Consider the following 24,732-nt stretch of genomic DNA (forward strand, 5'->3'; position numbering starts at 1 on the left):
ATCTTAATCACTCTTACTGTAAAGAACCCTTTCCTAAATAAATGGTTAAAACGTTTTTCCTCCATGCGCAGATCATGTCCTCTAGTCCTTTGAGAAGGCCTAGGGACAAAAAGCTCATCCGCCAAGGTATTATATTGCCCTCTGATGTATTTATACATGTTAATTAGATCCCCTCTAAGGCGTCTTTTCTCTAGACTAAATAAACCCAGTTTATCTAACCTTTCTCGATAAGTGAGACCTTCCATCCCACGCATCAATTTTGTTGCTCGTCTCTGCACCTGCTCTAAAACTGCAATATCTTTTTTGTAATGTGGTGCCCAGAACTGAATTCCATATTCCAGATGTGGCCTTACTAGAGAGTTAAACAGGGGCAATATTATGCTAGCATCTCGAGTTTTTATTTCCCTTTTAATGCATCCCAAAATTTTGTTAGCTTTAGCTGCAGCTGCTTGGCATTGAGTACGATTATTTAACTTGTTGTCAATGAGTACTCCTAAGTCCTTCTCCAAGTTTGATGTCCCCAACTGTATCCCATTTATTTTGTATGGTGCTAGACCATTAGTACGTCCAAAATGCATGACCTTACATTTGTCAACATTGAATTTCATCTGCCATGTATGTGCCCATATAGCCATCCTATCCAGATCCTGTTGCAATATGACACTATCTTCCTGAGAGTTGATGATTCTGCACAATTTTGTATCATCTGCAAAAATAGCAACATTGCTCACTACTGCATCTACTAGGTCATTAATAAATAAATTGAAGAGCACTGGACCCAGAACAGACCCCTGTGGGACCCCACTGCTAACAGTCTCCCATTTTGAGTACGATCCATTGACCACAACTCTGTTTTCTGTCCATTAGCCAGTTCCCTATCCATGAACACAGACTCTTCCCCAGTCCTTGCATCCTCAACTTTTGCACCAGACTTTTGTGGGGAACAGTGTCGAAGGCCTTTGCAAAGTCCAAGTATATCACATCTACAGCATTCCCAATATCCATATTAGCATTCACTACCTCATAAAAGCTGCGCATGTTAGTCAAACAGGACCTGTCTTTAGTAAACCCATGTTGATGCTGAGAAATAAGATTATTTTCTACTATGAAGTCATGTATAGTATCTCTTAGTAACCCCTCAAATAGTTTGCATACAACTGATGTTAAACTTACAGGTCTATAATTTCCTGGATCAGATTTTTTGCCCTTCTTAAATAATGGGAAAACGTGGGCTGTACGCCAATCCACTGGGACTCTGCCAGTTGCAAGAGAGTCACAAAAGATAAGATAAAGGGGTTTATCTATAACTGAACTTAATTCCCTTAGGACCCAAGGATGCATGCCATCCGGGCCAGGTGCCTTGTCTATTTTTAATTTATTTAGTCTTGCCTTCACTTCTTCCTGCGTTAAGTATTTAATATTACAGTTAGAAGATTGAGACTCTTCTGCCTCTGTAGTTTGCAACAGTGCTGTTTCTTTTGTGAAGACAGAAGCAAAGAAAGCATTTAATAACTCTGCCTTACCTTGGTCATCCACCATTGAGTTCCCATCCTCATCCTTTAGGAGTCCTATACAGTCAACCTTTCTTTTTTTAGAGTTAATGTACTTGTAAAACTTTTTTGGGTTAGATTTGATATCCTTAGCGATTTGTTTTTCAGCTTCAATCTTTGCCTGCCTAATTTCTTTTTTACAATTTTTATTGCACTCCTTATAATTGCTTAGTGCAGCCTCGGTCCCCTCCTGTTTTAAGACCTTATAGGCATTCTTTTTCCTCTTCATTTTATCTTTAACCTTTCTATTCATCCATAGAGGCCTTTTTTTATTCCTAGACATTTTGTTTCCATATGGGATATACATACTACAGTATTGATTGAGTATAAGTTTAAAAGCTTGCCATTTCCCTTCAGTGTCTTCCCCTTGTAGTACATTATCCCAGTTCACCAAACTTAGTGCCTGCCTAATTTGAGTGAACTTTGCTTTTCTAAAATTCATAGTTTTAGTGGTCCCGCTGCCCCGTGGCCTATCAGTCACCAGATCAAACGTTATCATGTTGTGATCACTATTTCCCAAATGTTCTTGAACCTGCACATTTGATACATTATCTGGTCTATTAGAAATGATCAGATCCAGTAACGCATGCCCCCTAGTTGGTTCAGTTACCATTTGAGTCAAGTAATTGTCCTGTAGTGCTGCCAGAAATCTGCTGCTTTTACCAGAATGGGTAGCCTCAATACTCCAGTCAATGTCTGGAAAGTTGAAGTCGCCCATAATTATGACCTCATTTTTACCTGCAGCTTTTTCAATCTGCTGTAGTAATCGCAGTTCTGCAGCTTCATTAATAAGAGGTGGCCTGTAGCATACCCCAATAAGCAATTGGCAACTTTTATTTCCACCATGAATATTTACCCAAACGGACTCCACATCTTCGCAATCTTCCTCCATCTCATCGTTGAGGACAGCTGTAAGAGAATTCTTAACAAAGAGACAAACCCCTCCACCTTTTTTCCCTGTTCTATCCCTCCTAAACACATTGTATCCTTTTAAATTAGCTATCCAGTCATGGCTTTCATCCATCCATGTCTCGGTTATTCCCACAATGTCATAGCCTTTGTCATTCAGAATGAACTCTAGTTCGTCTATTTTATTTGCAAGGCTCCGAGCATTGGTTACCATGCACTTTATATTTTTACCACCACATTTACCAATTTTGTTTACATGAAATTGGCTACTTGAATTTTTACCAACCTCCTTAATCTTTACACTGTCCCCACCCCCCTCTCCACCCTCCATAATGATAGGTTCCCACTGTCTTTTTACCTCATCTTGTCTACGTATTGAGACTTTATCCTCCCGCCTCCCCCCAGATCCTAGTTTAAAATCTCCTCCAACCATTTAGCCATCTTCTCCCCCAATGCAGCTGCACCCTCCCCATTAAGGTGCAGCCCCTTCATCTTTCCGAGAAGACTTGTGATGTTTTGAAGAAGTTTGAGAATGTTGTTTCCCATCTTTCTTAGGTCTAGAGGGGCTAAAAGGAATACTAATTAGTATTCACGTAGCCAAGACCCTCCTTTTTTTTTTTTTTTTTTTTTAAATACCTGTGAGCTTCTCGCCGATCTTTTGTTCGACCCATTTTTCAGGTAAAGAAAAATTGCTGCAATAGAGAAAAAAGAAAAAATAGTAAGAATAAAACAAAGAAATGAAATGTATAGAAAAGAAAAAGATCTGGAAAAAAAATAACATATTTAAACCTGATTTCAGATATGTATGTATTCAATTTGTCCACTGGAGGGAGTATGTCAGCTTCCACTGTAGCAGCTCTGACAGGAGCTCAGTAAAAAGCACCTGTCAGGCTGAAAGACGGCTGTTTAAAGAGGAGCTGTTAGGTATAAGGTCTCAGAGAAAATAAACACATATATCAGTAGCTAAATATTGGCTGTACTTACATTACATATGCATTTCACTGTCCATGTTTGTACTTCACATAATTTTTATATAGTATTTGCAGAGAATGATGCTCCTGACAGCTCATGGCAGGTTCCATGTTTGTCTGTCTCCTATGAAGCCAAATGTGTCGTCATGTCCTGCCTGCTTCCTGATGATTCCACTCAGAAAAAAAGCTCCTAATGAATAACAGTACTGTGCAGTGAATATTAATTAGCCATGTGGCTAGGAACAATAGCGGACTCCTGCAGTGTACTCTGCCTGGAGATTTATCAGTGCTGTTAGCTGGACATGCAGTTGTAACTTGAGCCTACTTCTCACTAGCAGCCGAGGGGAGGGCCCCAGAATGCTTTGCTGTATGGTATGCGTCCTCTCGTCCTTTTTATGGGGTTGGGAATACAGAGCCTTGCTGTCAGCACACATCAAACGTAAGAGAGATTTTTAACTTCAGTAGTGCCTTTTTGACTTCCTTCTAAACTGTTTAACACAGGAGAATAGAGGTTTAAATTAGCTTTTGCAGCCTGACAGTTACTCTTTAAATAGAGCAGAGATAACTGGGCATGCTCAGAGCGAGCTGCCCACAACAAAGATGACTGCTGCTACAGAAAGAAAGGGCAAAGAGGAGGAGCCCAAGGTGGAAGTAGAAATTCCACCCTAGTCTCGCGCGCGCGAGAGAGAGAGAGCGTGCTAGCAGCAGAGCCAGCGTCCAGCTGCCTCCTCACCTGGCGTCCACCGAGAAGGACCTCGCCTGCATACCGGGCAGAGCGGCAGGCACTTCGCCGCTCGCCTGCTGACACCTTACACACGGCTGAACCGCCGCACAGAAGAAAATAGGGAAGAAAGAAAGGTAGGAGAGAAAAAAAAAACTAAACATAAACTTTTTTGCAGCCATGTGACTGTTCTGTATTAGCAGACATTGCACTTCGGCGGAACTATTCACTTCCGCAGCCCACAAACATGCATTTAGCACATATAGGGGCCTTCCCCAGGGAAAGGGATAAACCCTGGGGGACCTGGATAAGAAGGGGGAAAAAAGTGATATAAATAGTGTCCATAGAGAGGGGAGGACAAAGAAAAAAGAATGGTAGGTCAGGTAACCAAACAAAGACTTATAGTTATGGTGTCCAATAAGGGTTGAGGGGCGGTGCCTAACCCATAGTATGCTGCCATGGAAGCACCAGGGAAAATATATATATATATATATATATATATATATATATATATATATATATATATATATATATATATATATATATATATATATAAACACATGCATATTTCGCCATAGGAAAGCTAAAACTGCACTATGTGGAAGATCCAACATGTACGATTTTAAAATGGTTCAAAAAAGAGGCAAAAAAATTTGATCTGCAGCCCATACAGTTTTACTGAGTTTGATTTTGCGTTTGTTTTCTGCTATGTGGATGTAGCAAAATACATTGAAATTGGGAATGTTCAACCTGTGAAATGTCCAACAGGCATACATGTGCTAGTAATGATAATAGATGGTGATGAAGATGTAGATGAGGGAGTTGTGCTGTGATTGATAATTAAAAATAATAATAATAATAATAAATAGTAATCAAAGGCTGACTGCAGGTTATGCCACAAAAGGAACTTGTAGTTAGCTTATTCACCACAAGGTGTCGATCTCACCTCTCCCACGTGGAACGCACAGAAAGGAGGAGATTAATACAAAGACAGGAAGTGATGTAACAGCAGGAAGAGAAGTTGCAGGAGGTGAGAGAACCCGCGGCTGGAGGAGGTAATTGTGTAAATCTTGTTATATATGGAGCGGAGCAGAGCAGAGGTTTGGGGTGGGCATGCTTTGTTACAGAGGAGGACATAGTACACCTGTCACTATCCTGATCATCCCCCTTGATGAGACTTTTATATAACTGCTGTGACTTGTTTGCCAGTTTTCTATTGCTCCCCCTACATGTACCATAGATTATTGGTCGGATCCCACCTTCCTAGTAATAATTCAGTCACATCACAGAGACAAGAGAAGATATATATTGAATATAGCCATGTCCCTCAGTGCTGGCATTTACCCTTGCAGGCCCCCCAACCATCCCAAATCCTGTGGGACTGTCCTGATTTGGGGGGCCATCCCGCTATCCCACGCTGCCCCCCCCCCCCCCCCTTGTGTCCCGCCGGCTGGGCAGAGAGCGGAAAAAGAATGATCAAGGAGTATGGTAGCCAGATGTGCCCACTCCCTTGGCATACATATGCTTAAAGCAGTAGGATCAGCCATACTATGCCAGGGAAAAAAACACATATATAAGTAGATAAATACTTGATCTACTTACATAACACATGTATTATACTGTCCACGTTTTGATTTCAGTGAATGTTATATAGTAAATGATGAGAATTCTGTTCCTGGAGGGGGCCATGTCTTTTGTCCACAGTTAAGGCTAACTCGTGATGTCATTTCTGCCCTTTACTTTTTTTTTCTTGTCTCCTCCAATCGCTGAGTCGCCTCAGCCTTGCTTGTAAACACAAGTGAGTAGGGGATTAGGTTTCAGATAAGGAGCTGGCAGGGAAATAAAGGGAAGAGGAGGACTAGATTAAAGATAAAAAGAACCCCCAGCATGCAATTCTTTGGCACAGACTACTAAAGGGCCAGTGCTCCTTAAGTATGTGATAACTCCAAATCATAACAGCAGAAAAAGTTTTGAATGCAGCATTAGCATCTTTATCACTTAATACACTCAGACCAGTTGCTGTTGAAATTTGATTTTTATGGTGACGATACCGCTTTAAGCTACGGCGTTAAATACTATTACCCCTCCATGTCGTGGTTAGTGGTGAAAGATGTAATTCAGCTTCCAGCTATTGCTGGTTACCAAATTACAGTGTTTTTATAGCTGTATATAAAGATGTAACAGCACCTAAATCTCTGGCGTTGTTTTTACAGAGCTCCATAACCCCCCCCCCCCTGTATGGAAGCCAGGTATAGGTGTTACCAGTATAAGTAGCCAGGAATAGGTGTAGCCAGTAATAGGTGGCTGAAGTATAGGTAGCCACGGATAGGTTTAGCCAGTAATAGGTGGCCACAGTATAGGTAGCGAAGGATAGGTGTAGCCAGTAATAGGTGGCCACAGTATAGGTAGCGAGGGATAGGTGTAGCCAGTAATAGGTGGCCACAGTATAGGTAGCGAGGGGTAGGTGTAGCCAGTAATAGGTGACCATAGTACAGGTAGCCAGGGATAGGTGTAGCCAGTAATAGGTGACCATAGTACAGGTAGCCAGGGATAGGTGTAGCCAGTAATAGGTGGCTGAAGTATAGGTAGCCAGGTATAAGTGTAGCCAGTAATAGGTGGCTGCAGTACAGGTAGCCAGGGATGGGTGTAGCTAGTAATAGGTGACCATAGTACAGGTAGCCAGGGATAGGTGCAGCCAGTAATAGGTGGCTGAAGTATAGGTAGCCAGGTATAAGTGTAGCCAGTAATAGGTGGCTTAAGTATAGGTAGCCACGGATAGGTGTAGCCAGTAATAGGTGGCCACAGTATAGGTAGCGAGGGATAGGTGTAGCCAGTAATAGGTGACAGTAGTACAGGTAGCCAGGGATAAGTGTAGCCAGTAATACGTGGGCTCAGTATAGGTAGCCAGGGATAGGTATAGCTAGTAATAGGTGTCCGCAGTATAGGTAGCCTTGGATAGGTGTAGCCAGTAATAGGTGGCCGCAGTATAAGTCAGGGATAGTCATACCGGTATACCACGGCAACCCTAGGGCACATCTGCCTTGTTAACTTGGGGAGGAAGACTACTTGATGCACCTGGCATTTGAAACCCTTCAACACATTATTTGGCCTGAGGAAGTGGGCAGAGACCCACGAAACGCGTTGCCTGTGCTTATTTGAAATCTCTATATATAATAGAGTAAGTGCCTCAACCTTCAAGCAAGAAGAAGAAGTAGCGCCCTGCACCCAGGGCCGGTCCAAGCAAGAAGAAGGGACTGGTCCAAGCAAGAAGAAGTAGTGTCATATCAAACCAAGGGCAAAGAGGGATAATTTGCATATTCAGTAGACGTGCATTTGCGTGCGCAATTTGTCGTGATCACGGACTTTTGCGTGCGCAAAGTGCCGCGATTCGCGGCATATTGTGCGCGCAAAAGGCCGCGATCGCGCAAATCGCGGCACTTTGCGCGCGCAAAAGTCCGCGAATGGCAATTCGCGTGCTAACTGTTTAGCACACCCGTGCTAAACAGTTTGCACCGCTTTGTGAATCAGGCCCATAGGCTTGCTTGACTTACCAAGGGTGAAAAGTAATAATTTGCATATTTAGTAGCGGTGCATTGTGGGTAACCACAAATATTCACTTATAGCTGAATTATTGCAGATTTTCTTCTGTTTTAGGAAGCCAAATTACACCAAGCTTTGATTTTTTTAGTAGAAGGTCTTTTTGGTCCCTTCTATCCCCCTATACATTCCGAGAGGTTTGGGTCATCCTGAGCTGCTTGGTTACTCTGTTGTACTGGTCCAAGCCCTATCTCATACAGCCATATCAATTGTTGCCATGTACAGATGAGGACCAAAAGTCTGAAACAGGCTGTCACATGTGGGTTTGATATGGCTGTGTAAAATTTAAAGCTATAGGCTTGCTATACACCAGTGGTTCTGGATGCTTGCTTGGGTTACTAAGGGTGAAAAGGAATAATTGGCATATTTAGAAGCAGTGCATTGTGGGTAACCACAAATGTTCACTTATAGCTGAATTATTGCAGATTTCCTTCTGTTTTAAAAAGGCAAATTACACCAATACAGTGGGCGGCATTGCAGGAAGTGACAACAGTGGAACGCACGCTGGAACACGGAAGAGGTGAGGCATCCCCGCCCGCTGCCTCTTACTAATAGTGGCGGCTGCTACTGTGCTTAAAGGGAAGGTTCAAGCAAAATAAAGAATTGAGTTTCACTTACCTGGGGCTTCTACCAGCTTCATGCAGCCATCCTGTGCCCTCGTAGTCACTCACTGCTGCTCCAGTCCCCCGCTGGCAGCTTGCCGACCTCGGAGGTCGGCGGGACGCATTGCGTACATTTTTACGCATTCCTGCTAGTGCAGGAACATTAACACATACATTTTTACGCATTACTGGTTCAATGCGTAAAAATATACGCATTGAACCAGTAATGCGTAAAAATGTATGTGTTAATGTTCCTGCACTAGCGGTAATGCGTAAAAATGTACGCAATGCGTCCTGTCGACCTCCGAGGTCGGCAAGCTGGAGGCAGGGGACTGGAGCAACAGTGAGTGACTACGAGGGCACAGGATGGCTGCATGGGGCTGGTAGAAGCCCCAGGTAAATGAAACTCATTTTTTAATTTTGCTTGGACATTCCCTTTAAGCAGGAGGGGGAGCGCACATGGGGGACCCAGGTGAGGGGGGGGGGGGGGGTTCCTGCTGAGCTTAAGCTGGAGGGGGAGTGCACATGGGGGACCCAGTTGAGGGGGGGTCCGACCCCCCTCCCCGCCGCTGTGCCCAATACCCCCTTCCTGCCCTCTACCCCCTTATGCGGCGTATGCTACGCCGCGGGTCGGCTAGTACATTGTATTTATATATATGAATTTGTCATTATTGAGGTAAGTCACCTCCCCTTTATTCTCTTTTATTTGTTTTGAACTCAGTTTTATACTCTCCTGGGTGCCTCTTAATGCCTTTATGATGGCTTCCCAAGTCTTCCAGATATTAGCCATCCACCAGACCAGTCACCAGTCAGACCACCCCTTGAGCTCCATTGCTATGTTATCAATGGCTGGAGTGACATGTGATGAGATGTCTGAATTCTATACCGACATAAGGGGTGAATGTTTAGTGATATGAAGGGTGTGAGCAGGAATCCAGGCGCATGCATCTCTATGGAGAGAGCTTGCAGGGAGTAGTAGTTTTATTGTTAGGGTAGTCTGCCTTTATTCCTAAGAATGATACAAAGTATCTATGTGGGGGGGTTAGTTTACATAATTGCCCCTTAGGGAGGGAGACATACAGAATAATATAATCTGTGAATAGTGCGGAGCTCTGATTGGCTGACCTTGTATGCCAGGGAATACTGAGCCCATAAGATCCTCGTGGAGCAGCTCCCACCTCCAGCTGGTGCCTCACACGTATGCACACTCTCTGTGTTACCTTATCTCTGGATTTCCCTCACTTCTTGTGCTGTCAGAGGTGTTTCATGTTTATCCCAGCCGTTATGGAAGGCAGGCCGGTATCTCTTCCCTGTGAAAGAGGACACTTTCCCTGATAGCTTTTCCCAGCAGCTGTTCATAGCAACGGTCAGGAATGCCTGCAGCTAATAATATGTTGTGCAATGGAGTTATCGTGATTAGTGGAGGTCTCAGGGAGGGAGGTCCTGAAGGAGCAGGATCTGTGCATTGCATCCATTTTCAGCAGATGAGACAGGTGCACCATATGACTGTATCCATTGTTTCTCTGATGAGAAGAAGCCAGTGTGCAGTCAGGAGCCACTGGTGTTGGGTGGCCCACAGTGGGTGAGGTTGGAGTGTACATAAAATTGATGGTGGGGTCACAGCTAGGTGGGTGGAGCCAGGTAACAAGGGGCATGACTGGTAGGACAGACAGAGAAGATGGAGGTTGCAGCTGCAGAGTGGTTGGGAGACCTTCTTCTTCTGTCCTGGTATTTGGCACTGTCCCAGCTGGGAGATTTGTTGCTATGGCTCTTGGAAGGTTTGGGGTTAGTAGGTGATGGGCAGGTAGGGTCAGTATACGTAGCTGCAGTCCCATCTGCCCAGTTCATCAGCTGCCAGAGCCATAAGTAATGATAATTCATAACTAATTAGCTGCAGGCCTCAGCTCTTATCTTCCTATATCTCCAGCTGTTCTCTCTTCACATCCTCATCCATCTACCGCTGCCGGCACTGCTGTAACCTCCCAGGAATGTGTGCATGGAGAGGAGGAGAGAAGCACCAGATGATGAGCAAGGCACACTGGGAGAGGACTGTGGTACTGAATGTGCCGGAGACCACAGCTTATGGGATATTATCACCCCCTAGCAATGTATGTTCTTTTCTGTGCATTGAATATTATTACTAATATCTTACACCTATAATTTGTTATCAATTTCAGAACTGAGATCTGATCTTAAAGAGCAAATTACGTATGTGATGAGTGATCAACTGTCTATGGAGGAGGGTGGCATGATGGAGACAATGAAAGAAGAAGAAGGAGATACCTATGTGATGAGTGATCAGCAGTCTATGGAGGAGAGTGGCATGATGGGGACAATTAAAAAGGAAGAAGGAGAGACCTATGTGAGGAGTGATCAGCAGTCTATGGAGGAGGGTGGCATAATGGGGACAATTAAAAAGGATGAAGGAGAGACCTATGTGAGGCGTGATCAGCAGTCTATGGAGGAGAGTGACATGATGAGGGCTAGTGAAGAGGACATTATTACTGGAATGAGCATTGGTGAGTGATAAATGTATCTCCTTTTAATGTCCAGTGCATATAAGCTGTGTGCTCTACATGTTGTCAGTATACAGGAGTCGAGTCTGAGGAAGGCTTCATAGCTGAAAGCTTACTCCTTTTCTTCTAAATTAGCCAATAAATGGTATCGTCCTGATTCAAAACTTTTTGCTTTCACTAGTGCAATAAGCTAACTCTCTAACTGAATGACAAAGCTAACAATGAGTAAGCTAACTCTCTAACTGAACCACTAAACTATCAATCACAGGTTCAGTGAGTCTCAAATGAGCACAAATCTATCACAAAATGCAAATACACAGCACTGCTCTCTCCAGCACAACCTCTCACACAGTGCTGAGTAACAGCAAGGAGATAATCCAAGATGGCATCCGCCTTATACAGGGAAGGTTGTGGCCAGAGCTCTGCTCATTCCTATTGGTTGGTAGGGACATTCTGATAAAAAAAAATGCACTTCCGTAATGGAAAGTTTTAATTACAGCTGATTACACTCGTAGTCAGAATTTGTAATCGCGGTGTATTACGGATTATAACTGTGGTGCTGTAGGCTGCAATTACGACTTGTCATTACAGATATCCATAAATTACAGGTCATTACATCCAACACTACCTGGGACAGAGGAGGGGGCAGAAGGGAGTTAGACTGGCCTCCCCTTAACCCCCTGGGGGCCGTACCGCCAACAACAGGTCTTCAGGGATTACCGCGTTAGTGCACGGTAATCCCTGTCTGGCAGACGACCAAGCAGGAAGTGACGCTCTCTTCCTTTTGGTGAAGCAATAACGTGCTCAGACGCACATTGCTTAAATACGCTTCCACGCATGCGCAGCACTTCAAAATGTGGCGGTCAGTTTAAAAACACGCGCGTCTCCATAGACTTACATGACTTCTGGTCCGCCACAAGAGCCGCACGGTAACGTAGGTATGCACTTGCGTCGTGGACGCGACAAAAACATCACTTCTGCCACATTGTGCCGCACCACGTCGGTATGGAAGACCCCATAGACTAACATTGCCCTAGCGGTAGGCTGCGGTGGAAATGTGGCACCGCGCTGTGCCAGTGTGAAAGGGCTCTCAGGTATCTGTAGTGAGGTGCACCCTGCCGCCGACTGCATGGTCCAACAACCAGGATACACATTCCACTACATGCTGGTGGGGGCTGGGATGGCAGTCCTGGTAACATAATGGAGGCTGGGGATCCACCATTGTAGCACCAAACAGCACATCAGCTGGCGGAAGGGGGCACTTTCCACCAGCTGATAGGGGAGGAGCTGTTGGGCCAACAATCTTGCCAGGAGCCCATTGTTGCGGATCACTGTTGGGTGATTTGGGGTGAGAGGCCTCTTCCATGCAATCATTTTAGGGAGAGAGGACTGGTGCTGGGCGACAAACTGGGGGGAGGAGACAGCTGATGAGGTCTGGATGCTGCTTCCTGCCTGGTGTGCAGAGGGGGTTGGCGTGCAGTGGGACTGGGCAGGCTGCACATGATGCACAGAGTGATGGATAGAGGAAGACGAGAGGGGCCTCTTGCTACTGATTCTCCTGACACACTCTGTCCACTGCTTCCCTGTGCATTCCTGCCTCTCTTTAATAAATCCCACTGTACCATGTGATGGATTTTGAGGTGAGACATAATGCCCGGTGTCTCCAACTTGGTGCCCGCTTACCCTCTGCTCACCGGTACACCAAAGAGGTTGCAGACCGTGCAGGACTCATCCTCACTATTAATGGTGAAGCAGCCCCATGCTGAGGATGACCGCAACACAATCCTGCTAGTTGTAGCTGGCTGTTGCCCAGCATGGGACTAGGTGCTCACAGATGGGGTGGGTGCTCCTGGGTTTGGCTCTGCTGCTGCCTACCCTACCATTGGAGTCCATGCCCCTAGTCCATGCTTCTAGACTGCACCTGATGCACCATCCTGACTGATTGATGCTTGACTGATAAACCATCACTGCTGCCTGTAGGTGAACCAGTTGGCATCCACGATCGGTCGCCCACCTCATCATCAAAAGACAAATCATCCCCAAACAGAGTGACCTGGGAACTGGACAGACAAGGTGCATTTAGTGATAGGCCCTCCACCTGGCCATGAAAAAACGGGCCATTTCCTTCACCACAGTCCCCACCAGGTCTTGGGAGTTTGGTCCCATTGTCTCCTCGAGGGCGTCTCCCCACATTCTGCCTCAAATACAATCCACCATAGTGGCTGCTGCTGCTGGCCAATGGTGCACTGCACAGATCAGGGGGGTTTGCCTGCTGCTGCCAACCACCACCTCGTCCTCTCCTTGCACAGGTTGTGGATGTGACGGGTGGGCCTTGCCTGCTGACATCCAGACAAGGACCCGCCTCATCCACCATCATTCCACCTGCAGCTTGGAGTGTCATCACCCTTGCTGTGCTTCGTTGTGAACAAACATATAAGGGGGAAAACACTAGAAATTTATTGGGGCAGCTCAGGGATTTGGGGGCTTGGGGAACAGAAAAAAAACATTAATTGTGAAAGAGCAAGTTGTGTGAACGCTCTCTAACTAAAACTAAACACAGGTTCTTCTTCAAAAATTTTGACTAAAAAAATTACAAACTAAAATTAAAAGAATGAAAGTGAACTACACTAACGCTCCCTCACTGTCACTACACTCCTAAACAAACTATCTCTCTGACACACTACAGCTAACATCGCTCACTCACTAGTCACTCACTACACCAGGGCTGGATTTAAGCCCAGGCCAAGGCCTAGGGTGACACAGGAGCAAAGGCAGTTGGGCAGTGGGCTGTAAATGTGCAGTTTGCAATTGAATTTTCAGTTGCAAGCTTGCAGTGCAGGGAGAGATCAGGTGAGCGTGTGACCGCAGAACTCTCCTGCTGTTGCCTGTGGCTGGCTGTGTAGTGTGTGTGGCTGCTTGCCAGACCCGGTCTGTGGCTGCCCGCCTTGCTTCATTGTTTCAGTACTTCATAATAGCTGCAGGCAACCGGAACTGGCTGGTCTTTTGGGCAGAGAGTCACTCTCCAGATGTTTCCCCCCTGTCTCCCTCCACATAGCAGCACCGCCAGTCACTCACCTCTCTGCTCTCCTCCAGCGCCAAAGCTTCCTCTTCCCTTCCTCCGTCAACAGCTGCCGCTGTGCATCTCTTTCTGCAGCTGGTGTTTCCTATTGTAATTCACCAATAATGTGCCGACAAGCCACATGTGAGAGATGCTGGCTGAAGAAATAGATGCACAGTGGCGGCTAATGATGGCAATGAGGGGAAGAGGAAGCCTCGGCGCTGGTGGCAGGCGGAGAGGTTAGTGACTGGCGGTGCTGCTGTGGTGGGAGCTGTACTGAGATGTGGATGGGACTACCAGGCTACCTAAGCTTCTAGGGGGGAGGGAGGGGAAACATCCGGCCATCTATACTACAGAGATGGGGGGAACATCTGGCTATCTATACTACAAGGGGGAGGGAAGAATCATCTGGCCATCTATACTACAAGGGGGGGGGGAGAGGCATCTGGCCAGCTATCCTATAAGGGGGAGGGGGGAAACATTGCCCATCTATACTACAAGGGGGAGAGAAGAAACATTGCCCATCTACACTACAAGGAGGGGGAAACATCTGGCCATCTATACTACAATGGGGCGGGGGACATCTGGCCATATATACTGCAAGGGGGAGGGGAAACATCTGGCCATCTATACTACAAGGAGAGGGGAAAACACAGATTCCTCCTATACTACAAGGATGGGGAAACATCTGGCCATCTATACTACAAGGGGAATGAAGAAACATCTGGCCATCTATACTACAAGGGGAGAGGAACATCTGGCCATCTATACTACAAGGGGGAGGGAAGAAACATCTGCCCATCTATACTACAGGAGGAAGGGGAAACATCTAGCCATCTATACTACAAGGAGGGGGGGGGGGAGAAATATCTTGCCTTCTATACTACAAGGGGGAGGGAAGAAACATCTGCCCATCTATACTACAAGGAGGGGGCATCTGGCCATCTATACTACAAAGGAGAGGGAAGAAACATCTGTCCATCTATACTACAAGGAGGGGGGGAAACATCTGGCCATCTATACTACAAGGGGAGGGAATAAACATCTGGCTAGCTATCCTACAAGAGGGAGGGAAGAACATCTGGCCATCTATACTACAAGGGGGTGGGAAGGGGAAACATCTGGCTATCTATTCTACAAGCGGGAGGGAAGAAACATCTGGCCATCTATACTACAAGGAGAGGGGAGGGGAAAAACACAGATTCCTCCTATACTACAAGGAGGGGGGAAACATCTGGCCATCTATCCTACAAGGGGAATGAAGAAACATCTGGCCATCTATACTACAAAGGGGGGGAAGGAGACATCTGGCAATCTATACTACAAGGGGGAGGAAAGAAACATCTGCCCATCTATACTACAGGAGGAAGGGCAAACATCTGCCCATGTATACTACAAGTGGGGGGGGGGCATCTGGCCATCTATACTACAAGGGGGAAGGGAAGAAACATCTGGCCATCTATTCAACAAGGGGAGGGGGAACATCTGGCCATCTATACTACAAAGGGGAGGGAAGAAACATCTGGCCATCTATACTACAAGGAGGTGGGGGTGTTTCTGGCTACCTGTGCTGCAAGTGGGGGGGCATCTGGCTTCCTGTCATGCTGTTGGACGGGGGAGCAGTTGACTAACTATACTGAAGAGGGGGGTTATCTGCCTACCAATGCTGAAGAGGAGGGGGTGGGGATGTTGGAGGAGATGTTGTTGGTCAGGGGGCGGCTGGTGACAGTACAGATCCGGCCCTGCACTACACTACAATCTGCCTCTGCTCTCTCTATCACACTACAGCACACCCTCTCTCACTGTCACTAGGCCTCTCTACACTCACATCTGACTTTCTGCTCTATCACACTAACTTCAGCAAACTCCTCCTTCTCACTCACTAGTGCACTACAATCTGTCTGTCTACTCACTCCTCTCTCACTCACTATCTCACAAGTCACCAGATTCTGTCACACAACTCAATCCACACACAACTGATTCTCTGCAGCACAATGCAGCGCACTGTCTCCCTCAATATCCTCCTCCTCGCTGAGCCCACAAAATGGCTGACAGTCTCACCTCTCTTATATACAAGAGGGGAGGGATAGCCTGTGATAGGTAGCTAGGATCTGGTTGCTAGGGCCTATAATTGCTCCGGATTGGTAGAGAATCTGATTGGCCGGTTAATGCTGCTACATTTAATGTAAGCTATAATTGTGGATGTACTCATAACTTGCACATTTCCACATGTAAACCGCAGTACACTGATTGGCCTGAGATGACCGTGGTGTTCCGCTTTCCACAGTAATTTTCTGAAATTGTTACTCCAATCACAGGACTGGGAAATACTCAGTAGTATTGGACCAATCAGAGAGTGCGGAGGCATCCCGCGGGGTTCCCATTTCCACAGAAATATTCTGCATTCTCTGATTGGTCCGATGCTTCTGAGCTCAGTGATTGGCTGACATTTCCGAGTTGCTGTAATGCGGCATTCTGACATTGCAGCGTTTCTGTTTAGGAAATTGGCGTTCTGATGGAAATGTCAGCCCATCACCAGTCACAGTTTCCTTATTTGCTTAATTGGGAATAAGAGAGAGAAACATGTACATTACACGGGGCATATGAGTGACACGAGGACACAGCGGTAATAAGAATGTGGAAGTGACACCACATTGCTCTACAAACATAACACAGATCTCTTGCTATAAGTACATATAGGTCTGTTGTCACCAGGGCTGAGGAGTCGGGGCAATTTTGGGTGCCTGGAGTTGGAGTCGGGAAAAAATGCACCGACTCCTAATGAATTTGCAACTGTAATTAAAATAGAAAATATGATAAAAATGTTCTATTTCTCAGATAATAGTCATTAAAAATAATGTATATATACAGTAATAGCTGTGCTTAGTCCACAAAAATGAAATAAACCAATCAAAATTAGTTACTTGTGCTGCTTCAATAAAGCAGTCCCCGTATTTTTAAGGTCAGATATACATATCTGATTGTGACTGTACAGTATATATGATGTGTACACAGAAATCTCTGTAAAAATTCTGTATTGATGCTGATTTATGCAAATGAATGCACTCCCTTTGCTCATGAAATCAAATAATTTGATATGTTGTTAAAATTTGGTTTGGTGACTACAAATTAAAGGGTACCTGAGACGGATGAAAAGTAAAGTTTTATACATACCTGGGGCTTCCTCCAGCCCCCTTCAGGCCAATCAGTCCCTCGCTGTCCTCCACCACCCGGATCTTCTGCTATGAGTCCCGGTAATTCAGCCAGTCAGCGCAGTCCAGCCAAGTGCCGCTCCCACAGCCAGGAACATGCTGCACAGGTGTAGTACGCTCCCGGCGGCGGAGTGTGTGCATGCGCACTACACCTGACTGGCTCAAATACCTGGACTCATAGCAGAAGATCCAGGTGGTGGAGGAGGACAACGAGGGACTGATTATCCTGAAGGCGGCTGGAGGAAGCCCCAGGTATGTATAAAACTTTAATTTCATCTGTCTCAGGTTTACTTTGTTACACAGTAGTACTATACTCTACATATGCACTCCCCACAGAGCTGCAGGGAATCCACTGAGAATGTTGTGCACATTGAACACAGAGGTGTTGTCTGTCACCCATAAACCTTGTTCAGATTGTGCATGAAGAATGTGTAATAGAGGAAGAATCTCCTCATTCCCCTGCAGAGTACCTGCACATCACTCTTACATGTACCCACACTTACATTGCCTAGGGCCTGATAGATGTTCTTTGTTCCGGTTTGTACCTTTTACAAGTACTCTTACCAAGGACTAGTTTTAGTCTAAAGGGAATAAATATAGTAGTCTACATATCCTTCTCACTTCAGTTGTCTTGTAAAATTCCTAAGCGTTGGCAGTTAAGAGACAAATTTCATGTTACATACTTTTAATCAACAAAATTGTAATATGCAAATTAGAGGAGTCGGAGTCGGTGGAATCCTAAACTGAGGAGTCGGAAGTCGGTGGATTTTTGGACCGACTCCACAGCCCTGGTTGTCACAGGAGTAACACATTGCTGTGTGTCTAGGTTACAAAAAGTGGGCGGAGCCAAAAATAAAGTTCACTAAGAAAATATAAACTGCAGCCATTCTTACACTGTTACTGGCAGGGTTCTCAAACTTTGCACAGCTGGTCACTGGGTGAATGGGATGAATATTCAAGAGAGTGGGTGGAGCCTACAACAGCCAATTAAAATTCACCTGTTGATTTTTAAAGGGAATATTTACATTGCTGCCATTCTTATACTGTTAATAGCAGATGCTTCAAACCTGGTACTGTTAGTCACTGGGTGACTGGGGTTCAAATTCAGAAAGGGGGTGGAGCCACAAACAGCCAATAAGATTTGTTTAATTTCAATGGGAATATACAAATTATTGATACGAAAAGCCCAAAGCTCATAAACTTGGTCATTGAGTGACTGTATGTCAAGGTTAGAAAAAGTGGGCGGAGCCAACAACTACATTTTTTCCAGGGGAAAATATAAACTGTAGCCATTCTTACACTGTTAATGGCAGGGTTCCCAAACTTGACACAGTGGGCCACTGGGTGAATGGGATTAATATTCAGAAATGTGGGTGGAGCCAACAGCCAATCAAATTTCACCTATTGATTTTCAAGGGGAATATTTACATTGCTACCATTCTTACACTGTTAATGGCAGAGGCCTCTTACCTGATAGGTGACTGGGGTCCAAATTCATGCCGGCTGTGTATATGGTGCAATACATCATAGGCTGCTCTTTTTAGTGGGGACAATGGGGGATTTGTATGCATTTATCAATAAATAAAGATTGTTTTTTGAGACTTCAGTGGATTTTTTGGTGTACACTGTTAATGGCAGGGTTTTCAAACGTGGCACAGTTGGTCACTGGGTGACTGGGATTAATATACGGAAATGTAGGTGGAGCCTACAAGAGCCAATCAAAATTTTCAAGGTGAATATTGAAACTACTACCATTCTTACACTGTTAATTGCAGAGGCCTCAAACCTGCTACAGTCAGTCATTAAGTGACTGGGGTTCAAATTCACCAAAGGGGCGGAGCCACAAACAGCCAGATTTCTTAACTGGATAAACTCCTTCCATTAGCATTATTTTTATGTCAGGAACCCGAAAGCTCACAAACTTGGTCATTGAGTAGTGGGTGGAGTCAGAAACAGATTTTTTTTTTTTTGGGGGGGGGAATTGTAAACTGCAGCCCTTCTTCACTGTTAATAGCAGGGTTCTAAAACTTTGCACAGTTGGTCACTGGGTGACTGGGATTAATATTCAGAAAAGTGGGTGGGGACTAAAAAAGCCACTCAAAATTCACCTGTTGATTTTCAAGGGGCATATTAAAATAGCTGTCATTCTTGCACTGTTAATGGCACAAGCCTCAAACCTGGTACAGTTGGTTATTGGGTGACTGGGGTTCAAATTCAGAAAAGGGGACAGAGCCACAAACAGCCAATCAGATTTGTTTCATTTCATGACAAAATACAAATTATTGATGCCAAGGACCCCACAACTCACAAACTTGGTCATTGAGTAATTGTGTGTAATTTAGCGTTAGAAAAAGTGGGCGGAGCCAACAGCAGTCAAATACATACACAGACAAAGCATGGTCATCAGTGGGTGGAGACAAATACAAATTTCATTGGGAAAATGTAAACTGCAGCCTGTTAATGGCAGGGTTCTTAAACTTTGCACAGTTGGTCACTGGGTGACTGGGTTAATTATTTAGAAAAGTGGGTGAAGCCTACAAAAGTGAATCAAACTTCACCTATTGCTTTTCAAGGGGAATATTTAATTGCTACCATTCTTGCACTGTTAATGGCACAGGCCTCAAACCTGGTACAGTTGGTCATTGGGTGACTGGGGTTCAAATTCAGAAAAGGGTGTGGAGCCACAAACAGCCAATCAGATTTTTTCATTTCAATGCAAATTATTGATACCAAAGACCGCAAAGCTCACAAACTTGGTCAGTGAGTAATTGTGTGTTAGGGTTAGAAAAAGTATGCAGAGCCAACACCAGCCAAATACATACCTGAGAAATGTCGGGCAATCAGCTAGTTATATTATATTTTTGCTCTTAGGAAGCCTAAAAATGTAACATAGACGAGGTGGAAACAGGAAAACAGGTGAAAATCCTTTGTGAATTATGCCTATTGTTGCATTTACGTTTTGGAAATCGGCATTCTGATGGAAATGTCAGACCATCCCCAGTCTCAGTTTCCTTATTTGCTTAATTGGGAATAAGAGAGAGAAACATGTACATTACACGGGGCATATGAGTGACACGAGGACACAGCGGTGATGAGAATGTGGAAGTGACACCACATTGCTCTACAAACATAACACAGATCTCTTGCTATAAGTACATATAGGTCTGTTGTCACAGGAGTTACACATTGCTTCCACTGTCTCATCAAGCTCTACATTCACTGCTGCTCAATGTATGGCCAATGCTTTAGGTGTGGGAAGGGTCAGTGACATGCAAATACCTCTGATGTGTATGCAAATGTCATGCAGATTGTATGCAGATGATCAGATTTGTCAGGAAATGCATTTAATTGGCTGAACTCCCAGCTACATAATATTTTCATGCAAGCCAAAGTTGTAGTCATGTGATCGGCCGCCTGTAATGAGCTCCACCTTCTGCAGTTCTCAGTCAGGCTGATAACTTGTGATAGTCAGTGGCATGCCAATAACTCTGAGATGGTGCAAACTGTATGCTAATTTTATGTAAAGTTGTGCAGCTGCTGCATCTGGTCCATTTCCAGTCTGCACAAACTTTGCCTCAGCTTGGAATTATCAGCCGCTCACTGACCATCCCTAATGATAATTATTCTTCCCCTCAGAATTCTCTAACAGGAAGTGATGATGTTTCTCTATTTGCAGCGCAGAGTCCCGGCATCAGGAACCTCTCAGAGACTCGTCTCTCTGTATCCACAGACTGTACAACGGATGATGATGTCACTGGACAAGAGTCTCCTGCAGATATCCTGGTTACCCCAAATATTCCCCCAGACCCCCCTCAACTGTATAATCCTAAGGGGCCTCATACCCAGCACAGCTCTTCCCTTGCTGGAGGGTCTCATTCCTATTCCACACGCGGGAAATGTTTTTTGAGGAAATCAAATCTAGGCCTACGCAAGAGAACTCACACTGGAGAGAAGCCCTATTCATGTGCTGAGTGTGGGAAATGTTTTGTACGGAAATCAGAGCTTGTCAATCATGAGAGAACTCACACTGGTGAGAAGCCGTATTCATGTGCTGAGTGTGGGAAATGTTTTGTAAAGAAATGTAGTCTACTAAGGCATGAGAGATCTCACACTGGAGAGAAGCCTTATTCATGTGCTGAGTGTGGGAAATGTTTTTTACGGAAAGCAGTGCTTGTCATTCATGAGAGAACTCACACTGGTGAGAAGCCTTATTCATGTGCCGAGTGTAGGAAATGTTTTGTACAGAAATCAGACCTTGTCATTCATGAGAGATCTCACACTGGTGTGAAGCCGTATTCATGTGCTGAGTGTGGGAAATGTTTTATACGGAAATCAGACCTTGTCAGTCATGAGAGATTTCACAGTGGTGTGAAGCCCTATTCATGTGCTGAGTGTGGGAAATGTTTTGCACAGAAATCAAATCTTGTCACCCATGAGAGATTTCACACTGGTGAGAAGCTGTATTCGTGTGCTGAGTGTGGGAAATGTTTTGTACATAAATCACATCTTGTCACCCATGAGAGATCTCACACTGGTGAGAAGCCCTATTCATGTGCTGAGTGTAGGAAATGTTTTGTACGGAAAGCACATCTTGTCATCCATGAGAGATCTCACACTGGTGAGAAGCCATATTCATGTGCTGAGTGTGGGAAATGTTTTGTACGGAAATCATATCTTCTCAGGCATCAGAAATCTCACACGGCTGGTAAGTAAGAGTCAGTGAAACATAACTTCACCTTTAGTGAACCTGAACTGGCCGCAGCATACTGCTCTCCATCTCCCCAACACAGCTGGGAGTAGGGAGTATGGAGAGTGGAGTGCAGCGGCCAATAACAGGCTTGTTCAGTTCCGCTTATCCCTCTCGCATCGCTGGTGAGAAGTAGTGATGGTCAAGTAAATGCAAATAATGTCGAGTTGATGGAAATTTATGCAAATTTTTGTGCAGCTTGAACATGAACCAATTAAATCCTGTTGAGATAAAAGTCGATTGGTTGATTGGCATAAATGTGCATCAACTCGAAGTTATTTGCATCTACTTGACCGTCACTAGTGAGAAGCTCTATTACTGCACTGAGTGGGGGAAATGTTGTGGTTTATGTCTTGCTAGATGCACCTGGCAGCATATTATACAGAGTCCCGGGGCTCTTTCATGCTGCTCAGTGCATTGGTTTGTAATAAATTATTTAATGCCGCGAGAGCGAGCGTTTAATAAACAGGTGGAGCTATAGGGATGGACGGAGTCTTGATCTCCGCCCTGCCGATCTCCGGATTTAGCGTCTATGTATCCAAGGCAACGGGCTCTCACGAGGAGGAAGTGATGCAACTGGAAGGGGCGGGGCATACACCCCGCCTTAATCCTGGAAGTTCACGAGGTCCTCTTTCAGTGGCATGTAGCATGACCAAACGTCAGGAGACGCGAAACGGCCGTCGCTCGCCACCTCTGTGCCTATCACCCACCTCCTTCCCACTGACCAGTCACAGTACGGACACGTAAGATCCACACAAGCTGTTGAATATTTGTGTTTGGCTATGCACGCTGATGCGATGTGTTGTACATTTGGACTGTAACACTGCCACCTTTGTGGAAATAAAGCCTTGGATGGAAGGTGCATGCCCCTGTGATCCTTGTGATATGTATTTGAACTGTTCCTTCTTACTAGAAGCGGAGCACACATCCAGTGACAGTTAGTCCTAGTTGCAGGTGCTGCCACAGTGGTCAGTGAGGATTGTTACCTGTGTTCATCGCTCACTATATGGGATGTGCCACACCATAAACCTTTGTTCTACCTAGCCACACATTTAATGCATTAAAGTCCCTGAGCTGAGGTGGGATGATGGGATAAACATGGGTACATACAGTACTAAGCCTAATTAGTAATTGGTTGTGTTCATCTTCTATGTATTCCATTTCAAGTGTTAAAGATGTAATTTAACCACTTAAAGTGGACCCAAACTAAAAATACAAGATTTCAGAAATAAAATCTATTTTCTAAATTATAATAATAAATAGCAGCCTTTTTTCAGCTGCATGATGACAAATATAAAATATTTTACATTTATTGAAGAAACCCCTCCTTTCCTTTCATATTGCCGGCAAATAATCCGGCAAACTGGTGAAGTAGATGGTGTCCAGCAAAGGAGGAATTGCTAATGGCTGCCACCTGTATAACCCGAGTTATGCAAAGAGAAGGGTGAAAAGCATGCACTGAAATGCTCATAGGCTTGAAAGAGTGTTTATATTTGTATGTGTCAGAGAGGTGCAACTAAATATTTTGAATACAAAAAATGTTTGGTTTGGGTCCACTTTAAGCCTGAGGGTTGTTTATTTTTTGCATTTGAGCAACTTTCACCTCCCATTCATTTGCCAATAACTTTATCACTACTCATCACAATGAATTGGTCTATATCTTGTTTTTTCCACCACCAATTAAGCTTTCTTTGGGTGATACATTTTGCTAAGAATTATATAGTTACATAGTTATTTGGGTTGAAAAAACACATACGTCCATCAAGTTCAACCAGAGAACAAAGTACAACACCAGCCTGCTCCCTCACATATCCCTGTTGATCCAGAGGAAGGCGAAAAAACACTTACAAGGCATGGTCCAATTAGCCCCAAAAGGGAAAAAATTTCTTCCCGACCCCAGATGGCAATCCGATAAAATCCCTGGATCAACATCATTAGGCATTACCTAGTAATTATTTTATTCTAAATCCATTTTAACAGGAATATTAAGAAAGAAATAGAAAAAAATCATTATTTGTCAGTTTTTGGCCATTATAGTTTAAAATTAATTCATGCTACCATATTTAAAACCCACGTTTTTTATTTGCCCATTTGTCCCGCCTATTACACCATTTAAATGATGTCCCTATCACAATGTATGGCGCCGATATTTTATTTCGAAATAAAGATGCATTTTTTCAATTTGCGTCCATCACTATTTACAAGCCTATAATTTAAATCTTTAAAAAGTTCAGACCCTTAGGGTAACTATTTTTGTTTTTTTGTTTGTTTGTTTTTAATTGTAATTTTTTTTTTCCTTAAAAATTTTATTTGGGTAATTTGTGATGTCAGAGGTAAACAGCTAATTTTAAATGTAAAATAATGCATTTGTTTAATAAAAAATAGATGTGGGTGTAGTTTTACTATTTGGCCACAAGATGGCCACAGTCAAAAATCCCTGGAAGCGTACGATCAGGCTTCCAGGACGCATTCGGAGGACGGGAAACTTTTTGACAATCAGAAAAACAGCAGCCTCTGTTAAGAGGCTGTCGGTTTTTCTGCGGTGGCTTCGATCTGTGAATGGGATCTATAATCCCATTCATTGAACGCTGAGCTAACGGCCGGCAGCGGGACCTGGGTCCTCCCTAGGCTCCCCACATCTTTTTCCTGACCATTGAGCCAGTGCTGCACCCTCTGGAAGGTCACAGCCGGGCTCCTGGTCATGCAGGCAGGCATACTGCGCAGGATGCCTTGTGCTTGCACCCTCTGGAAGGTCACAGCCGGGCTCCCATCTATGCAGGCAGGCACACTGCGGGGGATGCCTTGTGCTTGCACCCTCTGGAAGATCACAGCCGGGCTCCCATCCATCC

The 24,732-nt window shown here is 44.7% G+C and overlaps 1 protein-coding gene across 2 annotated transcripts in view; it reads left to right on the top strand.

Moving 5' to 3' along the window:
• The window catches only part of LOC137524111 (zinc finger protein 850-like), a 106,867-nt gene that overhangs the window by 47,782 nt on the left and 34,353 nt on the right, over nucleotides 1–24,732 (top strand). Inside the window, exon 4 of one of the 2 annotated variants that reach the window (XM_068243623.1) lies at nucleotides 21,086–21,799. The exons of the other annotated variant lie outside the window; for it this stretch is intronic. Coding sequence (XP_068099724.1) covers nucleotides 21,086–21,799 — 714 coding nt within the window. The remainder of the gene's footprint in view (nucleotides 1–21,085; nucleotides 21,800–24,732) is intronic. 2 annotated transcript variants of the gene reach the window in all.

This window comes from Hyperolius riggenbachi, chromosome 7 (assembly GCF_040937935.1).
Source record: "Hyperolius riggenbachi isolate aHypRig1 chromosome 7, aHypRig1.pri, whole genome shotgun sequence".
Taxonomy (NCBI): Eukaryota; Metazoa; Chordata; class Amphibia; order Anura; family Hyperoliidae; genus Hyperolius; species Hyperolius riggenbachi.